Source organism: Gymnoscopelus microlampas (assembly GCF_963454915.1).
Source record: "Gymnoscopelus microlampas genome assembly, chromosome: 20".
In the NCBI taxonomy this organism is placed as follows: domain Eukaryota; kingdom Metazoa; phylum Chordata; class Actinopteri; order Myctophiformes; family Myctophidae; genus Gymnoscopelus; species Gymnoscopelus microlampas.
The window spans coordinates 22,367,605-22,384,202 of record NC_139957.1 but is presented as its reverse complement, the minus strand read 5'-3'; the positions used below and the strand labels follow the sequence as shown (position 1 = coordinate 22,384,202).

The window sequence follows — 16,598 nt, the reverse complement described above, 5'->3', positions numbered from 1 at the left end:
ACACACGAGTGAACCTCCGGTTGTCGCTTCTTTAACTTCCGTCAAGGTAAAGCTGCCAAAGTTTGCTACTGCCCTCTACAGGAACTAACCACGCATCACCAGGCTGTTGGAACAGGCCACTCACTACATTCAGAAATCAAAGCAATCCATCCAAGTCTACAATAAATAGGGTTGTCGTTGTCTATTCAAAAAGAAACATCTAATAATAATGATAATGATAATATTAATAATAATAAAAATAACAATAACGATAACAATAACAATAACAATAACATTAATAGTAATAGTAATAGTAATAGTGATAGTAATAGTAATAATAATAATAATAATAATAAATAAATTGTCAAATAGAATTTGAATTTGAAATGTAATTATGGGAAGCAATGAAAGAACGGATTTTTCTTTAAATATAAATATAAATGATTGAATCAAGAGCAAAATGAAAAGTATAATAAGCTAATGGTTGATTTTGTAAATCTGCACACAAAATAAAATAAAACGGAGGTGGATAGAGACCTTAAATGCAATGGAATCGGAATTGACCAAATTGAATGATGTCTATATGCCTTCGCCTATATGTGATGTGACAATAAAGTTGATTCTGAGTCTGACCTATTAGGCTAGGTGTTTGAAAAATAACCAATCTGCTTGTTTATTCAGCTACTGTAATACCTGTCAGCACCATATGTCAGCATGATGAGATCAGTGTTCAACAACCTGCAATTAAACCACATCTAATTCTGTCACATACTAGCCTGGCCCCAAATCCACCCCTCCAACACGCATGCGCGCGCACGCGTGTGTGTGTGTGTGCGTGCGTGTGCACACACACACACACACACACACACACACACACACACACACACACACACACACACACACACACACACACACACACACACACACACACACTATACCTTGGGGGCATTTGGGGTTATTTATACAGGAGGAAATTGGATCGTGATTAGAGATTGGTGTCAGTGTGGGTTAACTAGGCGTCTGATTTCAGTTTTATTGAACAAAGGTGACAGATGTGCACACATGTAGGCACTATAGGCAGTGGTGGAAAGTAACTAAGTACACTTACTCAAGTACTGTACTAGTTTTGAGGTATTTATACTTTTATTGGAGTAAGCCTACTTCCAATTTTCAATAATTTTACTTCTACTCCATTACATCTCTGTACACACAGACGGCAGAACAGATTGACGGAAACATGGACAACGCTTTGGGTGACTTTATATTAAAAAAAATAGATTTTAACATCTCTCTTCACAAGATCTATATATAACTTGAACCTTAATTGTGCTTAAACTTGGACGTGCTTTCTATCAGCACATTGATTTGCACAACTTCGGAGCTTTCTGTTTGTATTTTCAGTTGGTCTGCACAGGCTGCACAGCACAGCTATTAATGAAAGATATCTTGAGGGCTCGTCTTGTGGCGTGTTTGAAATACAGTAACTCATACTCATACTTAAAATTGGGCTTTTGATGGAGGAAAAAAATAAAAATAAAATCTGGGATGTATATAGCGCTTTTCTAAGTACAAAGACACTTTACATGTGTGTGGGGCCAGGGGAGAGAACAAAAAAAGAGAATGACTTACTTGCTTGAGTCAACAATAATTTTTGTTCGTGACATCTAAATCCACCTGCAATCTTTATTTCATCAGGTTAGGTCAACACGTTTCGATCAAAGGTGTTGAGAGTCACTCGTGTCAAACTTGCCATGAATATTTCAGGAGTTCGGTGATGTCAACAGCGGCTATAAAGTGGAAGAGTTCTTCTAAAGACGAAAGAAACGGACGCTTCCAACCTTCTACTCTTCGCTCGCCTCCAGAAACTGTGACTTCAGCACCATGGTCAGCGCCAGGGCGCTTCTTCTTGCTGCCACCTGTTGTGCGTATTTGTGGGTCGCTCATGGAGAGGATTCATCCTTCGAGACTCGATCCTTGGATCCTTTCCCGATGAAAACTCAAGAAGAGAAGGATCTAGTAAGTTTTAGTTAGTTAGTAACAGAATGGTGCAATCGAAGAAAGTTTTTTTTCTTTTAATCTATATATTTTTTTTGTTTTCTCTTTTGTATTTTTCTATGCAGATTGAAGCTTTACAAGAAGTTCTGCAGAAGCTGAGGAGCAAAGAGATGCCATCAGAGAAAAAGTTAGGCTGGCTTCCTTCGGTGAGAGGACTTTCATGAACATGCTCTTTTAAATTTATGAATGTTAAAATATAAAAAGCAAATATCACTGAAACTAATATCAAGCCATATTTCAGAATCAGAAACACATTGCCTATCTAAACGGTCTTTTACCTTTTATTTTTGGTAGCGTTATTGACAAAGGCGCAAAGCATGTTATTAATCTCCGATGCGAGGCGCTGTGCAGTGATGGAAAAAGTAGCCTACTAAATGTTTTTTACTTAAGTAAAAGTGGTAGTATTTGTAGGCCTACCATCATGTAGAAATACTATACAAGTAAAAGTCCAGTGTTCAAAATGTACTTGAGTAAAAGTACAGAAGTATTGGCATCAAAATATACTTAAAATACCAAAAGTAAAAGTACTTATTATGCAGAATGTCCCATTTCACGTTTTTTTTAATGTATGAAAATCCTTTGAAAATAGCAGATCTACAAGTTCGCATTGCAAAGTGCTGTGAGCAGATCGGCTATTTTCAAATAGCCAAAGGATAGGGCTGAAGTGGTTAATGTATGTTTTGTAATAAAATTCAACATCTGCAAAGTAACAAAAGTTTTCAAATAATGAGTAGGCCGAAAAGTACAATATTTTTAGGTAAAAGTATACTGAAAATTGAAAATACTCCAGTAAAGTAAAAAATACATAATAAATACAGTACATACTTGGTAACTTTCCACCACTGGCGCTGTGTTACTAATTCAATGTTTCTTCTTGATCATTTCAGTGTGACGCTGGAGAGCAGTGCGCCGTGCGTAAAGGAGCGCGTATTGGCACACTGTGCGGATGCCCGCGCGGGACGGCCTGCAACTTCTATGTTCTCAAGTGTTTGTGAGAGAAAGGCGGGACATCAATGTGTGTATTGAGATTTGCTTAATCGTCTTCCCGTGCTGATTTCCTTTTTTTCTTGTTCTTTTTTGACAATATAAAGAGTGAAATGTGTAATATGTGATGAATAAATGACGCATTGTTTTTTCTAAATGTGTGCGGATTTTGTTTTTACATTAGGCTACATTATGGATGCTAGTAGGCCTACAGCTTCAGTGTAGCCTATATACACGCGCGCGTACATGCATATCTATGCGTGTGCATGCGTGCAAATGAAAGAAACAGCCTTATGAACCCTATGAATATTTGATTTCAACATTTTATAAGATCCACATTACAGCTGCAATCCGGAACTATATATATATAAAAACATAGATATTGGTTAAACATTTTAGTGTGGCATGGTAGACAGAGTAGGCTATAGTTTAATACAATAAGCAGCACATCTGCAGTGGTTAACTTGGATTGATTGATTGATTGATTGATTGATTGATTGATTGATTGATTGATTGAATACTTAATTAACAGTTTGCAAATACAGTGGTACAATTATACAATGAAAAGGAAAAGGATAACCCATGGCTTGTTTCCATTGTGTATTCAATTAATCGAGAGGGGGGCTCCCTCTTCCATTTAGAAATGTAGACCCTGGTGCTAAGGTGTCCGCCTACCCTTATCAACCAGGCGTCCTTCTGGTTGACAATACTGCCTGAAGCTCATCTACCACTATTTTATATTTAGTCTATACCTATTGCACAACTGTCCATCCATCAATAGTTCAACAGTTCCATGAGCCTTCGCCATAACTGCACAGTTCCATTTAATTCCACTGCACAGTAACTGTCGCTTCTCTACAATAAAAGGCACTGTAATGCGTTTCAATGACATCATGCAAGCACAAGTTAGCAATATGGCGTCCAGTCGGATGCTGGAGAGGGAATTACAGGAGGAGCCAAGACGTGCCGCGGTCGCAAACCTCGAGCTCTGCGACCACAAATACTCTTTACTTATTATCATCGGACGTGTCAGTCATTCGGGCCAGGCTGGGCATATCAGCAAGGACATTGAACGAGGTATTTTTTATATAAAAATCGAGGGTTCGTTTTATTATTAATGAATTCTGCCTTTGAATAATAACAGATCTAGGACCAGCGTATTAACCCCATATTATCGCCATGTAAATTGCAGTGGAGGATGCTAAACTGACCTCACAACAGTGTTTATGAAGGCTAATTTAATTCACCCAGCGACAGGGCTGCGTCAACTGGGTGCTCCATCATCAGCATCATCCATTCCTTTGGGCATTTAGTGATTAATCACAGTCTATCCTGTGGTTTGTCTCCTCTGCCATTTATAGAGCATTTTACCATGTTATTTTGTCATGCAATAGGCGTGAACAATGTTGCAGGGTAGATTATCACAGTATATCATAAGCATAGGCAATACTGCACCAAGTTGTATGTTTTTACAGAGCAATCATTAGGCCTAGTTAGAGGGGGCTTACAGGTTTTCATAATCTATGTTAATGATGGGAGTCTGCATCTTTTACCCTATAGCTCCGGGTCTGTGTGTGTGTGTGTGTGTGTGTGTGTGTGTGTGTGTGTGTGTGTGTGTGTGTGTGTGTGTGTGTGTGTGCATGTGCATACGTGCATGTGCGTGCGTGCGTGCGTGCGTGCGTGTGTGTGTGTGTGTGTGTGTGTGTGTGTGTGTGTGTGTGGCCAACATGTGTGCACTTATACATGTGGTTGCTGTGTAAATGTATACGTATATGTTGGCCAAAGTATGTGCATGTACATGCTTTCAAGATGAGCTGGAGAGTGATACCATGTGACCACCTCCCCTATGTTTGTAGGCATACGGTCTTGGGATGTGGACCTGATATCTTGCAATTTGAACCTGTATCTCCAGGAATTCCTCTCTCATCACATTGTCGCGTTCAAGGGTGCAGGTAAGTGGTGGACTGGTGTTTTTGCTCAAACTCACCCCGCCCGAGCACTTGAACCCCAGCATCCATTCCATATTGTGAGCGGAACATCAGCCAAAAATAGCTACAAGCTTACAACATGTGTGAACTAGATTTGGTATTGACATTAAAAAAAAAGAAAGAAAAAGAGTGTACTGAGTCAACTGAGGTCCAGTTTACTAAGTCTAGAGGCAAGTAGTTGTTCTCCCGAACAATTACTTATTTTCTATCAATTACACACCCCATGAAGCCTTGAATTAATGGAAATTAATTTTTGTTTTTGTTTCATTCCTAAACCAATAATTCCGGTAGGACACTGAAAGAGTCTCCTACTGAGTCTCCTTTTGACCGATGACCCGGTCATCAAATTATTGGCTTAGGAATGTGACAAAAAAACAACAAATCTCCACGAATTCAACTAGGCTTCATGGGGTGTGTAATTGATAGAAAATAAGCAATTTTGGGGGCGAACTACTCCTTTAAGTGGTTAAATAAAGGCACGTCTCCATGGTAACCTGCCAGGGTCAAGCTTTAGGGTGCACAAGGAAGGAAAGGAGGAAGGAAGGAAAGGGGGGAAGTATTCGGTTTATTGTTTAATATGGGTGGACCGTCTGCACAGTGCACAATAGAAACCAAGCAGTGCAAGCCCACACTCTCTCACTGTCATCTTTGTCAAAGTGTGTGTTTTTGTGTGCAGCCAAACGCCAGAACCACACAGCAGCTGGGCTGCTGACCAATGCATATTGGCGAATAAATAGGTATACTGTATGTCCTCTTTGACAGAGCATTGCAATAAGGGCGAACAGTATGTATCTGTATTCAGAAACATTCCCTCTGTTACTGAAAGTGATCACGTCGTCATAAATGTATTGTTTGGTATATATATTTTTGCCACTAAGTGTAGTTCAGCCAGGACTAGTGGGAAACAAAATGAAAGAGTTTGGTTTTCATTTTGGAGTGTAGACAGAAAGAGGGTGAGACAGTGAAAGTTGGCCAAATAAGAAGAAATAAGAGCCATGTTTTACCAGTGTTAAATGTTGTTGCTAAGAGACAGACACACACACAGAGAGAGAGAGAGAGAGAGAGAGAGAGAGAGAGAGAGAGAGAGAGAGAGAGAGAGAGAGAGAGAGAGAGAGAGAAAGAGAGAGAGAATGTTTTTGTCAGTTTCTGATTTTGACTAGATAATGGGCTTTTGCTTTTCAGACATTAATCCAGCTCCCCTCAGATTGAGTTTCTTTCCACAGATCCAGTAAAGTTGGCATCTGAACCTCAGACACTGACAGTGAGTCAGCTGTTCCCCTTCCTTCCTCTTTTGTGGTTGGAGCGTTAATCAATGGCCCTAGTTCAGTCTGCCATCTTATTGCCTTACTGTCTGTCTGTCTGTCTGTCTGTCTGTCTGTCTGTCTGTCTGTCTGTCTTTCTTTCTTTCTCTCTCTTTTTCTTTCTCTTTCTGTCTCCCCCTCTCTTCTAGGTTTTCCCTATACTCACCTATTTACCTCCCTATACATTTCTTTTCCATTTTCCTTTACTGGCTGAATGTTTTGTTTAGTCTATTCTTCCCTCTCTGGATCTCTCTGGACCTCTAAGATGTCTGTGTTATCCCTTTCTCTGTTGTCCCTGTTTCCCCTCTGCCTCCTCAGGGCATAGGTGTTTGCGTCACAGTAACAAAGTGCTGGACACTCAGGTGTTGATCAGTCCATCTGAGGAACAGGTCCTGTCAGAGGTGAGGGAAGCCTGGTTACTCAAGTTCTGCATGATGGGTAGGGCAGATGTGCTGCATGACTGGTACATCTCTAAGTAAACAAGACTAGTGGCCCCTAGAGGCTGTGCTGCTCTTTACACCCCATGTGACCATTTGAATCGCATGACTGAGCAAAGTTGCCATCCAGAGCCTCATGCTGTCGCTAGCAGGGATTAAAACAAATATTGTATTGTTCTTTTAAGAGCCTTTGTCCTGGGATGAGACCCAAAAGTTCTCATTCATGTTCCAAGCTGAAAAGGTCTCACTGGTTTAAAGCTGTTTTCCTTTGCTGCTATTATCATATCATATAGGCTGTTATATTGCCCCCTCTCTGTACTGTATGGTATAATTATTAATATATATTAATTTCTATATTTGGTACAGCTATTAGCAAGGTGAACCACAGCAACCCTTACAGTTCTTTAAAAAAAAAAAAACTTTATTTGGAAACCTCTGACACAAGTTTGTCAGGTGCATTATCATGTTCTTTCCCTCCTGTTTATTCTTCCTGCTTTTGCTTTCCATATTTTTGCTTTGACCCCCTCATCCACCCCCATCTGTGAATGAGAGGATTATTACACTAGCTATGCAGACAATATGACTTGCAACTGTATCATGACCACCTCTTTCATTTGGTTTTATCAACATGTTTCTTTGTTATTGTCTATCCTACTTCATTTCTGCTCTACCTTGTAGGTGGGCAGTCTGTTAGCCAGTGAGTCTGGTCACAAGTTGTTGCTCTTGGCTGGCCAGATTGTGGAGGAGAGTGGAGACTTATTGTTACACAGGGGACTATTCTCATCTCACCAGCTGAAACAAATAATCACAGAGCAGGTAAGATAGTGTATTTTCATCATTCATTCATTTATCTCCCTATTTAAAAAAAAAAATCTCTTATATGTTTACATAGGGATACAGTCATATTTGTCATATATTGTCCGGGCTGTGGGACAATAGCTTGTCTTGCACTGTCAGCTATCTGGGAAATTATACCATATCATTGCAAAGTAAATTATTATATTGTACATTTGCATGATTGTAAATCAGGTTAGATGACAGCATCAGCTAAATAGGTAGAAAACAGAACTATCAAAACACATTTTCCCAGTTTAAAGGAAAATCTAACTTTGTGCCAAAAAAACCTAAAACAAACGATCACTTTCACTGAATCACTGGATCCCTCTCTCTCTCTCTCTCCCTATGATCAGTTCAGAGATCTAGAGAACGCCGTCTCCTCAATCCCCTCCTCCAAGCTCCATCTGACTTTGAGCTGTCCTAACATCGGCCAGTGGAGGAAGACCCTCCCGGGCAACCAGCCCTCCCGGGGGCCCCTGAACATTCACATCAACCCTCCAGAGATGCTGCCTGCCATGGATGCCTTGGAGGAGTTCACCTCTCTGGTCTCTGGCTCCCTATGTTCCGTGTCTCCCTTTGACCTTCTCCCACCTCCAGGCACGGTGGGGTTCCTAAAGCTCTCCCGACCTTGCTGCTACATCTTCCCAGCCGGTCGCGGCGATTGTGCCTTCTTTGCCGTTAATGGGTTCACAGTTCTGCTGGATGGTGGGTCAGACTACCAGGCCTGTTTCTGGAAGCTGGTGCGTCACCTGGACCGGGTTGATGCAATTCTGCTGACCCACATCGGGACAGAGAATCTCCCTGGGGTCAATGCTTTCCTGGAGAGGAAGGTGGCTGAGCTGGAGATAGGCTCTGATGTTAAAGGTAAAAATGATAATGATAATGGTGATAATGACATTGATGGCGAGGAGGTGGGTGATGAAGAGAGGACTTATGGAACTATGATACACTGAGGACTTCCTCTTCTTCTCCTATCCTCACCTGCTGTCCTCTCTCTCTCTCTCTCTCTCTCTCTCTCTCTCTCTCTCTCTCTCTCTCTCTCTCTCTCTCTCTCTCTCTCTCTCTCTCTCTCTCTCTCTCTCTCTCTCTCTCTCTCTCTCTCTCTCTCTCTCTCTCTCTCTCTCTCTCTCTCTCTCTCTCTCTCTCTCTCTCTCTCTCTCTCTCTCTCTCTCTCTCTCTCTCTCTCTCTCTCTCTCTCTCTCTCTCTCTCTCATAGATGATTTGTCCAAAAGGCTGATCTCTCCAGAGCTTGGAGTTGTGTTCTTCAATGCCCCCATCAGTCTGCAAGTGGAACAGCAGCCTTGTGAGTAATACAAAACCTACTATAGTATTGCACCATGCACCACTGCTGACGATGGCTATGACTAAGTGGTGTTTTTGGATATGTTTTTGTTATGTCTCATAATAACTGACATAATATAATCCTTTTTAGTCGACCATATGGTAAGAGAAAAGAGAGTGGTTTTTGCTTCCTCAGCATTACCATGATACATTTTTAATAAGTTACTCCCTGTTAATGGAATATTGATTATTTCTATGAGGACCCAAAAACCTTGATGAATGGAAATAGCCTAGTAATGGTGATAACAATAGTGTGTGTGTGTGTGTGTGTGTGTGTGTGTGTGTGTGTGTGTGTGTGTGTGTGTGTGTGTGTGTGTGTGTGTGTGTGTGTGTGTGTGTGTGTGTGTGTGTGCGCGCGCGCGTGTGTGTGTGTGTACACAGTGTGTTTATATATTAAAAACAATATGGAATTGTAAAGAAGTAATGAGTAATCCGTAGGTACGGACAATGTCTTGAAGAGCAGAGACCAGGCAACCCTGACCTTAAATCTGTTGAAGAAGTTAGAAATCACACCACAACCAATGTTTCGGCCAAAGGGGGTCACCATTGAACCGCTTACCCTGTTCCAGAAGATGGGAGTGGGGCAGCTGGAGCTGTACATCCTGAACCCAAGCCAAAACAGCAAGGAGTATCAAGCACTCATGCAGAACTGGCCCAACACAACCTCCTCGACTTCGCAGTCTCAGACCCAAAGCTTACCTCTCACTGCTCTGGCCTCAGTGTCTGCCCTGCTGGTGTGGCATCCAGCGTGCCCTCAGGAGAAGGTAGTCAGGATGCTGTTCCCTGGTGTCACACCACAGGAGAAGCTCCTGGAGGGGCTGGAGAAGCTGAGGGGACTGGCCTTTCTCCAGAAGCCCACAGTAACCACAGGGGACATGGAGAAGCTGCGGGAACACAAACAGGCTAGAACAGAGAGTCAGGACAGTGGGAGGTTACTGGGGAAGGAAACAACCTCCAGAGCAGGGAAGGAGAAGGGGGGTAAAGATGAGGGAAAGGAGAGTCTGGTAAAGGAGAAAGGAAAAGTGGTGAATGGTAATGGATTGAGAGAGGATGGGAAGAGAGATGTTGATAAGACCAAAATTAAAGACGGAGTCGGGAAGCAGAAAGCATCAGTTTCTGACAAGAACACAACGAAGAAAGGAGGGAAGGATGGGAAAAAGGAAGAAGGGACTGGGCCCAAGAGAAAAGAACAAGCAAAAAAGGAAATTCTGTCTTCCAAACCAAAGAATGAAAACAAAGCCAAGCCCAAAAAGGAAGCTAAAAATGACTCTAAAATAGGGGGGAAGAAAACAGGCAAACCATCAGGAAAGGAGATCAAGACCGATACCAATTTAGATGCCAAGAAGGCCAGCGTGAATACTGAACCAAAGCACCACTCTGTGAAACCCGACACAGGAACCACGTCAGAAAAGTTGGATCAAGAAGGGGCTGATGAGCACAAGGAAAAGGAGAACCCCTGTGGCTCCAAAATGTCTACCCCCGAGGATATGACGACTGACTTTCTCAGGCTGAGGGAGGACACTGAAAGAGAAGAGTCACAGCAGAAATTAGACAAAACAGAGGACAAAAGCAGTGAATTAGGAAATGGCGGAATTGCTGAGGGTAAGGAGACAGAAACTGCAGTTCCAGAGATATTAGGAGACAGAGCTAAAATAATGCAAGGAGAGAGTGGTGAGAATGAAGGTGAAGGCAACAGATGTGGGACTAGAGACACAGCTGATGGAGGCTTAGTGACAGAGACTGGAACTGCAACTGGAGATCAGCTTGAAACGGGGCACATGCAGGAAAAGCCCTCCAAAGTGGTAGGCTTTCCGTCTCCTCTGAACCAGGCGCCAAGAAGTGAGCATTCTGTCCAACTAGACTTGACCCCAACTGAATACACACTCCTGGACGGGGCTTTAAGAAATAGCCCTCCTTCTCGGTCCTCTCCAGAGAACCAGGCCCCTGTCAGCCCAGATGAGGAGACTGTAGAGCCTGTCTCTTCTGATTCGAGACCCAACAGTGCAGGCCACACGCCCTACTGTCTGTCTCCAGACGATGTGTGGTGCAACAGGGATACTCTCAACAGGCTGCAGTCCCAGATTGGTAACTCAGACACCACCAGTGTTCCTGAACCATCCTGCGGGCAGAGTGATGGGCAGTCGTCTGAACCCAAAAGTACTTCAGAAGGCCATGTTGTGTCGAATCCCAGAGAGAAGCATTTGAGTTTTCTCTCTCTGGGCTCGTTTAAAGAAGGGGCCCCGGATCCCTCTGCATCTCTCACTACGACTACAACTACTCACTCCATGGCAGCTGAGGTAAGCTCTCCCCAGTCCACAGAAGTGGATGAGTCCCTGTCCATGTCTTTTGAGCAGGGCCCAACCACTGTGAGCCAGAGAGAGGGGGATGACAGCTCTCACCACTCCCACTCCAATGGCAGCCATTTTGTGGAGTCAGACTTCCGAGTGGGGATGTCTTTACCATTGAAGAAGCCTCCGAGATCTCTGGGGCAGGGCTCAGAGATGTCCCGTCCGCCAGGTCCCAGCACCCTTCATTTTGAATCGGCGGCGGGCCACGACGTGGACCTATGCCTGGTCTCACCCTGCGAGTTCAAACATTTTAAGCCTCCCGACTCGGGTTCAGGCACCAGTGACCCTTCCAAAGCGTTGGGTCAGCACCACCATGGCAACAACAACAACAACCACCACCACAACCACAGGGATACATCTGCAAGTGAATCCATTGTCCTCCTCTGCACAGATGACTGCCCTTCCACCACAGCAGATGGTGTGTTGGATTCAGACGAGGATGAGTCGTGTAGCGAGCCCACCAACTCCCTCCATGACAACCCTGCCCGCCAGTCTCTTCCCACAGACCCACCTCCAGCTCCCCTCAGGGATGGTCCTCCTCTGCCCCCTCTCCCTGACTCCTGCATGCCCGCCCCCCAGTCTGACCATGAGACACATGGGAAGGGAGTGAAAACTGCTGGCGTGAGAGGGAAAAAACAACCAGGGGTGAGTTAAACTTACAACTGTTGATTTGGAAGAATTATGAGATATTAAAGCAACGATCTATATACGTTTTATGTCCTCTCCCAATGGGGAGAGATAATTGCAATTGTAACAGAGGGGATTTGAACCCTGTCTCCCGCTTCGGAAACCAAACATCCACCGCTCATACAGGGGTGGATGTGTCATGGATGTAAAGGATACAGGGGTCCTGAATCAGTGGAAGAGTGGTGAGACTACCTCCAACCACTGCAAATGTGCTAGTTAGATTTTATTAACACTCTTACCAGATTGATTGGTCAAATTGGTTTTACTTATCAAAATAAGTCCCAGATTGCAGCTTTAATAGGATTTATCTAAAAGTAATTAATTACTTGAACTAAGTACTGATAATTTAAGGTGTTTTGAAGCAGTGGTTGTCAACTAGGACCCACAATTTGGGTTCAACATGAACTCCAGGCTATTACATTAAATAACATCAACATCCTCTAACGTATCTCTACCAGGTTTTTGAGGCTTCCCAGAAACTAGGCTCAGGTGCAGGGAAAAAACGTACTGTGGGGCAAAGTGGAACCATGAAGGGAGGCAGGGATAACAACTCTGCCAATCGTATACCCCCCTCCAGTCCCCAGACAACATCAAACAAGCCTCCACCTAGCCCCAGTAAGTGTGGTTTGTCAGATGTAGCAATTTATATTGACATTTGTCAGTATCTGAGAATTGATAAGTATACTGTTATGCCTGCATATGCTCAAGATTATTGCTTGTGTGAAATTAGATCTTCATTTGTCCAAAACTAAAAAGCAATAAAAATAATTAATCGAAAAATAAATAAATTAGACAATCTAGTCAAAGTGTATATGGGCTTACAGTATGTAAGTCCACAGCGGACCATATAAACATTGAAATTAAGTTATTGATGAAGAAAGAAAGAATACACAGTAAAATCCTCAGTGTTAACTTATATGTTTTTGTAATTCTAAGTGTATCAAACGAAACCAAACAGACCCATAAGGATCTCAGAGTTGAATTAACTGAGGATTTTACTGTATATATAACATAATATGAACATCTTTGCACTTAATAGCAGAATTATACTAGTGTTTTGCTATATGTGAAAAGACATTGTCTTGTGAACAACCTCTTCTTTCTCTGCTGCCAGTCTCCAAGTGTAGTTCGGTGGGTGAGAGCAGTGTGTATGTGGACCTGGCCTACATTCCCTCTGGAGCCTCCTCCTCCACCGTTGATGTGGAGTTCTTTAGACATGTTCGCTCCTCCTGTTACATCATCAGCGGAGAGGGTCCAGAGAGAGAAGAGCTTATGAGACATACACTGGATGCACTTCTGGATGCGAAGTCATTGTGGTCTGACTCTGTTCAGGTAGAAAAATACAATGATCTTCTAACAAAATAACACATAGTAAAATCCTCAGTATTAAGTTAACTCAGAGAGTGTACAAAAGTAACCAAATGGACCTATACGTTGGTCCATTTGGTTACATTTGTACATTCTCTGATTTACAAAATGGATCTATGGATTTGACTGTGCCTGCTGTCTTGGCTTTTTACTGTAAACACTTATAGCTACACTCATCATCACCACAGAACGAGTCTTTAAAGAGTTGTTAAAATAAGAGCAAGTCTAATATTAAAGTCAACATAAATTCTTAGCTTCTCAATATTACTAGCAAAAAGTTTTTATATGGCTAAAAATCACAGCACACATCTGCACAAATAACTAAGCAATACTACTCCTCTCAGCCATTATCACTTTTCTTCTGTGTTGCAATTGCTAAGGCAACAAGACAGGCGTGGCTTCCGGGAGGATCGTCATGTGGTCAGTCTATGACATCAGTCGTGTATGACTATCTATGATCTATGACTCCATATTTGGACATGGTTTCAGCACATTTCGACAAACACTGACTGACTTCCTTTATAAAAATGAAAGTAAAATCTACGTATATATATTTTTAAATGCTGTGTTTCCCTCTCAAGAAATTTGGCACTGATAGGTCCAGCGGTTTGCCAGATTAGCCCCGTAAACACAAGCACGAATGCGCTTGTGCGCGCGCACACGCACACACACACACACACACACACACACACACACACACACACACACACACACACACACACACACACACACACACACACACACACTAGGCTTGTTCTCAAGCACACCTTAAAATGTTATCCTGTAAAATAGACAAATATATTCTCTCAAGGTGACTAGTAATTCAGGCGTAACTAATGATGTCTATTATATTAATACTAGCATTTATTTTAGAACAGCAAACATTGAAATGGGTAAGTAAAAGAAAACCATCCATCCTTCACTTTGTCTCTGTAGGTAACGGTGATCCCTACATTTGAGTCACCGTCGATGCAGGGGTGGTACCAGCAGACCCTGGACAAGCAGAGGGAGCTCAACATCACTGTCCTGGGCTCTAACAGCACCGTGGCCATGCAGGACGAGACCTTCCCTGCTTGCAAAATAGAGTTCTGAGTTAAGACAGTGAAATGGAGGAAAGGGCTGCAGGTAGAACACTTATGGTAGAGGGGGGTGTGTGTGTGTGTGTGTGTGTGTGTGTGTGTGTGTGTGTGTGTGTGTGTGTGTGTGTGTGTGTGTGTGTGTGTGTGTGTGTGTGTGTGTGTGTGTGTGTGTGTGTGTGTGTGTGTGTGTGTGTGTGTGTGTGTGTCTGTGTGTGTGTGTGTGTGTGTGTGTGTGTGTGTGTGTGTGCGTGTGTGCATGCGTGAGTGCCTGTGCGTGAGTGTGTCAGAGAGATACAGTAAGAGAGTAATAGAATGCCAGTGAGAAGCAGAGTCAGATCAGAAGAGAAAAAAGGTGAATATGAAAGAATGAGCAAGCAGCTGAGCAAGAGAGAGAGGTGGTAGGGTGGGTTTTTGAGGAGAGAGTAAGACTGAGTGCACACTAAAATCCTGAGCATTAATTTAACTGTGAAAGGGTCCATTTGTAGACTTTCAGAGTGAAATCAACGGTACAGATTTTATGGTGTACATGCACATTGGAACACAGGATTAGGACTGAATACCTGAAACATGTGCACTCTATCCTTTTCCTTTCCTCCAGTCTGGGCTGATAACACTCTGTCAGACAACAAGGACAATGAATACACACATCCCAGTGAGGATTATTGCATGAAATATTTGACCCATGACCCTGCGCAAAGCGGGAGAGGAGAACACAATGGATGCAAGAGACGCATGAGGACAGGGATTCTCCAATTTTAAGCCCATGTCAGTGATTCATCGTTATACTTAAAGTACTACACACGTCACACACACATACTACGCAGTAAAATCCTTAACTCCGATAGTGTACAAATGTAATGGTTACATCTGTACACTCTGAGTTACAAATGGATAAATTAACACTGAGGATTTTACAGTGTATATGTGGGATTTTCATTCAATATTGTTTGTGACAGAATCGTGATAGCAAAGGTCTGTGCCATGGTCTCTGGTCTTCAGTTGTTTGATTAATGACCATGAGAACTTTGTTGAGTAAACTGAGACACACTAAACCACTTAAACCCCAGCATCCGTATTCAGGGGAAACTTCCACAGAAAATTGCGGATCGCCAATCGCGTTGTGAGCTTGACGATCGGCTATTTTCATCGAAGATATTTAATGTAGAGTGAAAACAAAAAGGTTACTAGTATAGAGCCCTGAGGGACAATTTGGGGTTTAAGTGGTTAAGGAATATACAGTAGTACCCGTCAATTTTTACTGTCTACGTGATTATCGGAATCTGAATGTGCAATGTTGAATCTGAATGTGCAATGTTTAATCAATCAAATGTCTTGGAACAACGTCAGTTTACATTAAACATCATTACAATATGATTATGGCAAGAAGATAACTGTGATCCGTTACAGCTCTTTTAAATTAGTAACCAAAAAATACAGGAATATAATCAAATGACAAGAATACCCGATTACTTACTACATTAAAAAAAGTTAGAACATATATTTGTGATATTAAACACATGGACATCATTTTATATTAATTTATTATATATTATTGTTAATAATGGTACAAAGAAAATCAAAGAAAATATAACATTAAATTAAAGAACAAATTCTGTGTTCTAATTCATATAATTTGGTGACAGATAAATCCAAAATTAACTTTACTTAAGTTTAGCTAAAGTGTATGAGTTACTAAATAAATTACAATAATCTCATCTGTAATGGATTACATTTTTTAAAGTAACTTTCTCAGTCGGGTCAATTGTTTGTTTTTGCAATATTTTTCTTTGTATTTGTATAGCAACCCTGAACAAATCCGCCACGCCACTCCTGCCTTGTTCAGAGGAGTGTGTGCGTGTGTGTGTGTGAAGTCTGTAACTATCCATGCTATTGCTGCCTTTTAAAGGAATAGTTTGCACAGTTCTGAAAGTGACTTAGTTGTTTCCTCACCTTCACCAGAGCACGAGACACTGCAGACAAATGGACATGGCTGCAAATGACAGAAGGAGATTAATTCCAAAATATTATGATAAAAAACAAACCTACCCACATAAAAAGATTGTTGGCATGAAAGTAATACTCACAATGGGTTCATTATGAAGTTATTAGTTATTACTAACATCCAAGCCTTACTTGGAAAGCAACACTCATAGATTATATGAATTTATTTTTTGTTAACCCTCAAAATAGATAT

At 42.0% G+C, this 16,598-nt stretch overlaps 2 protein-coding genes across 2 annotated transcripts; both read left to right on the top strand.

The window, feature by feature from the left end:
• Positions 1–1,860: 1,860 nt before the first annotated feature.
• Positions 1,861–3,127, top strand: LOC311036215 (cocaine- and amphetamine-regulated transcript protein; the record flags this gene model as incomplete). Its single annotated transcript, XM_084044768.1, has 3 exons — positions 1,861–1,995; positions 2,100–2,180; positions 2,922–3,127. The coding sequence occupies 3 exons, from the start codon at positions 1,861–1,863 to the stop codon at positions 3,027–3,029; spliced, it is 324 nt and encodes a 107-aa protein (XP_083900894.1). The 3' UTR covers positions 3,030–3,127.
• Positions 3,128–3,932: 805 nt separating this feature from the next.
• LOC311036046 (microtubule-associated protein 1S-like) lies at positions 3,933–15,992 on the top strand (the record flags this gene model as incomplete). Its single annotated transcript, XM_084044570.1, has 10 exons — positions 3,933–4,095; positions 4,875–4,970; positions 6,626–6,708; positions 7,423–7,560; positions 7,935–8,445; positions 8,798–8,884; positions 9,361–11,915; positions 12,416–12,572; positions 13,072–13,289; positions 14,262–15,992. 10 exons carry the CDS (start codon positions 3,933–3,935, stop codon positions 14,415–14,417), a joined length of 4,164 nt encoding a protein of 1,387 aa, XP_083900696.1. The 3' UTR covers positions 14,418–15,992.
• Positions 15,993–16,598: the final 606 nt, after the last annotated feature.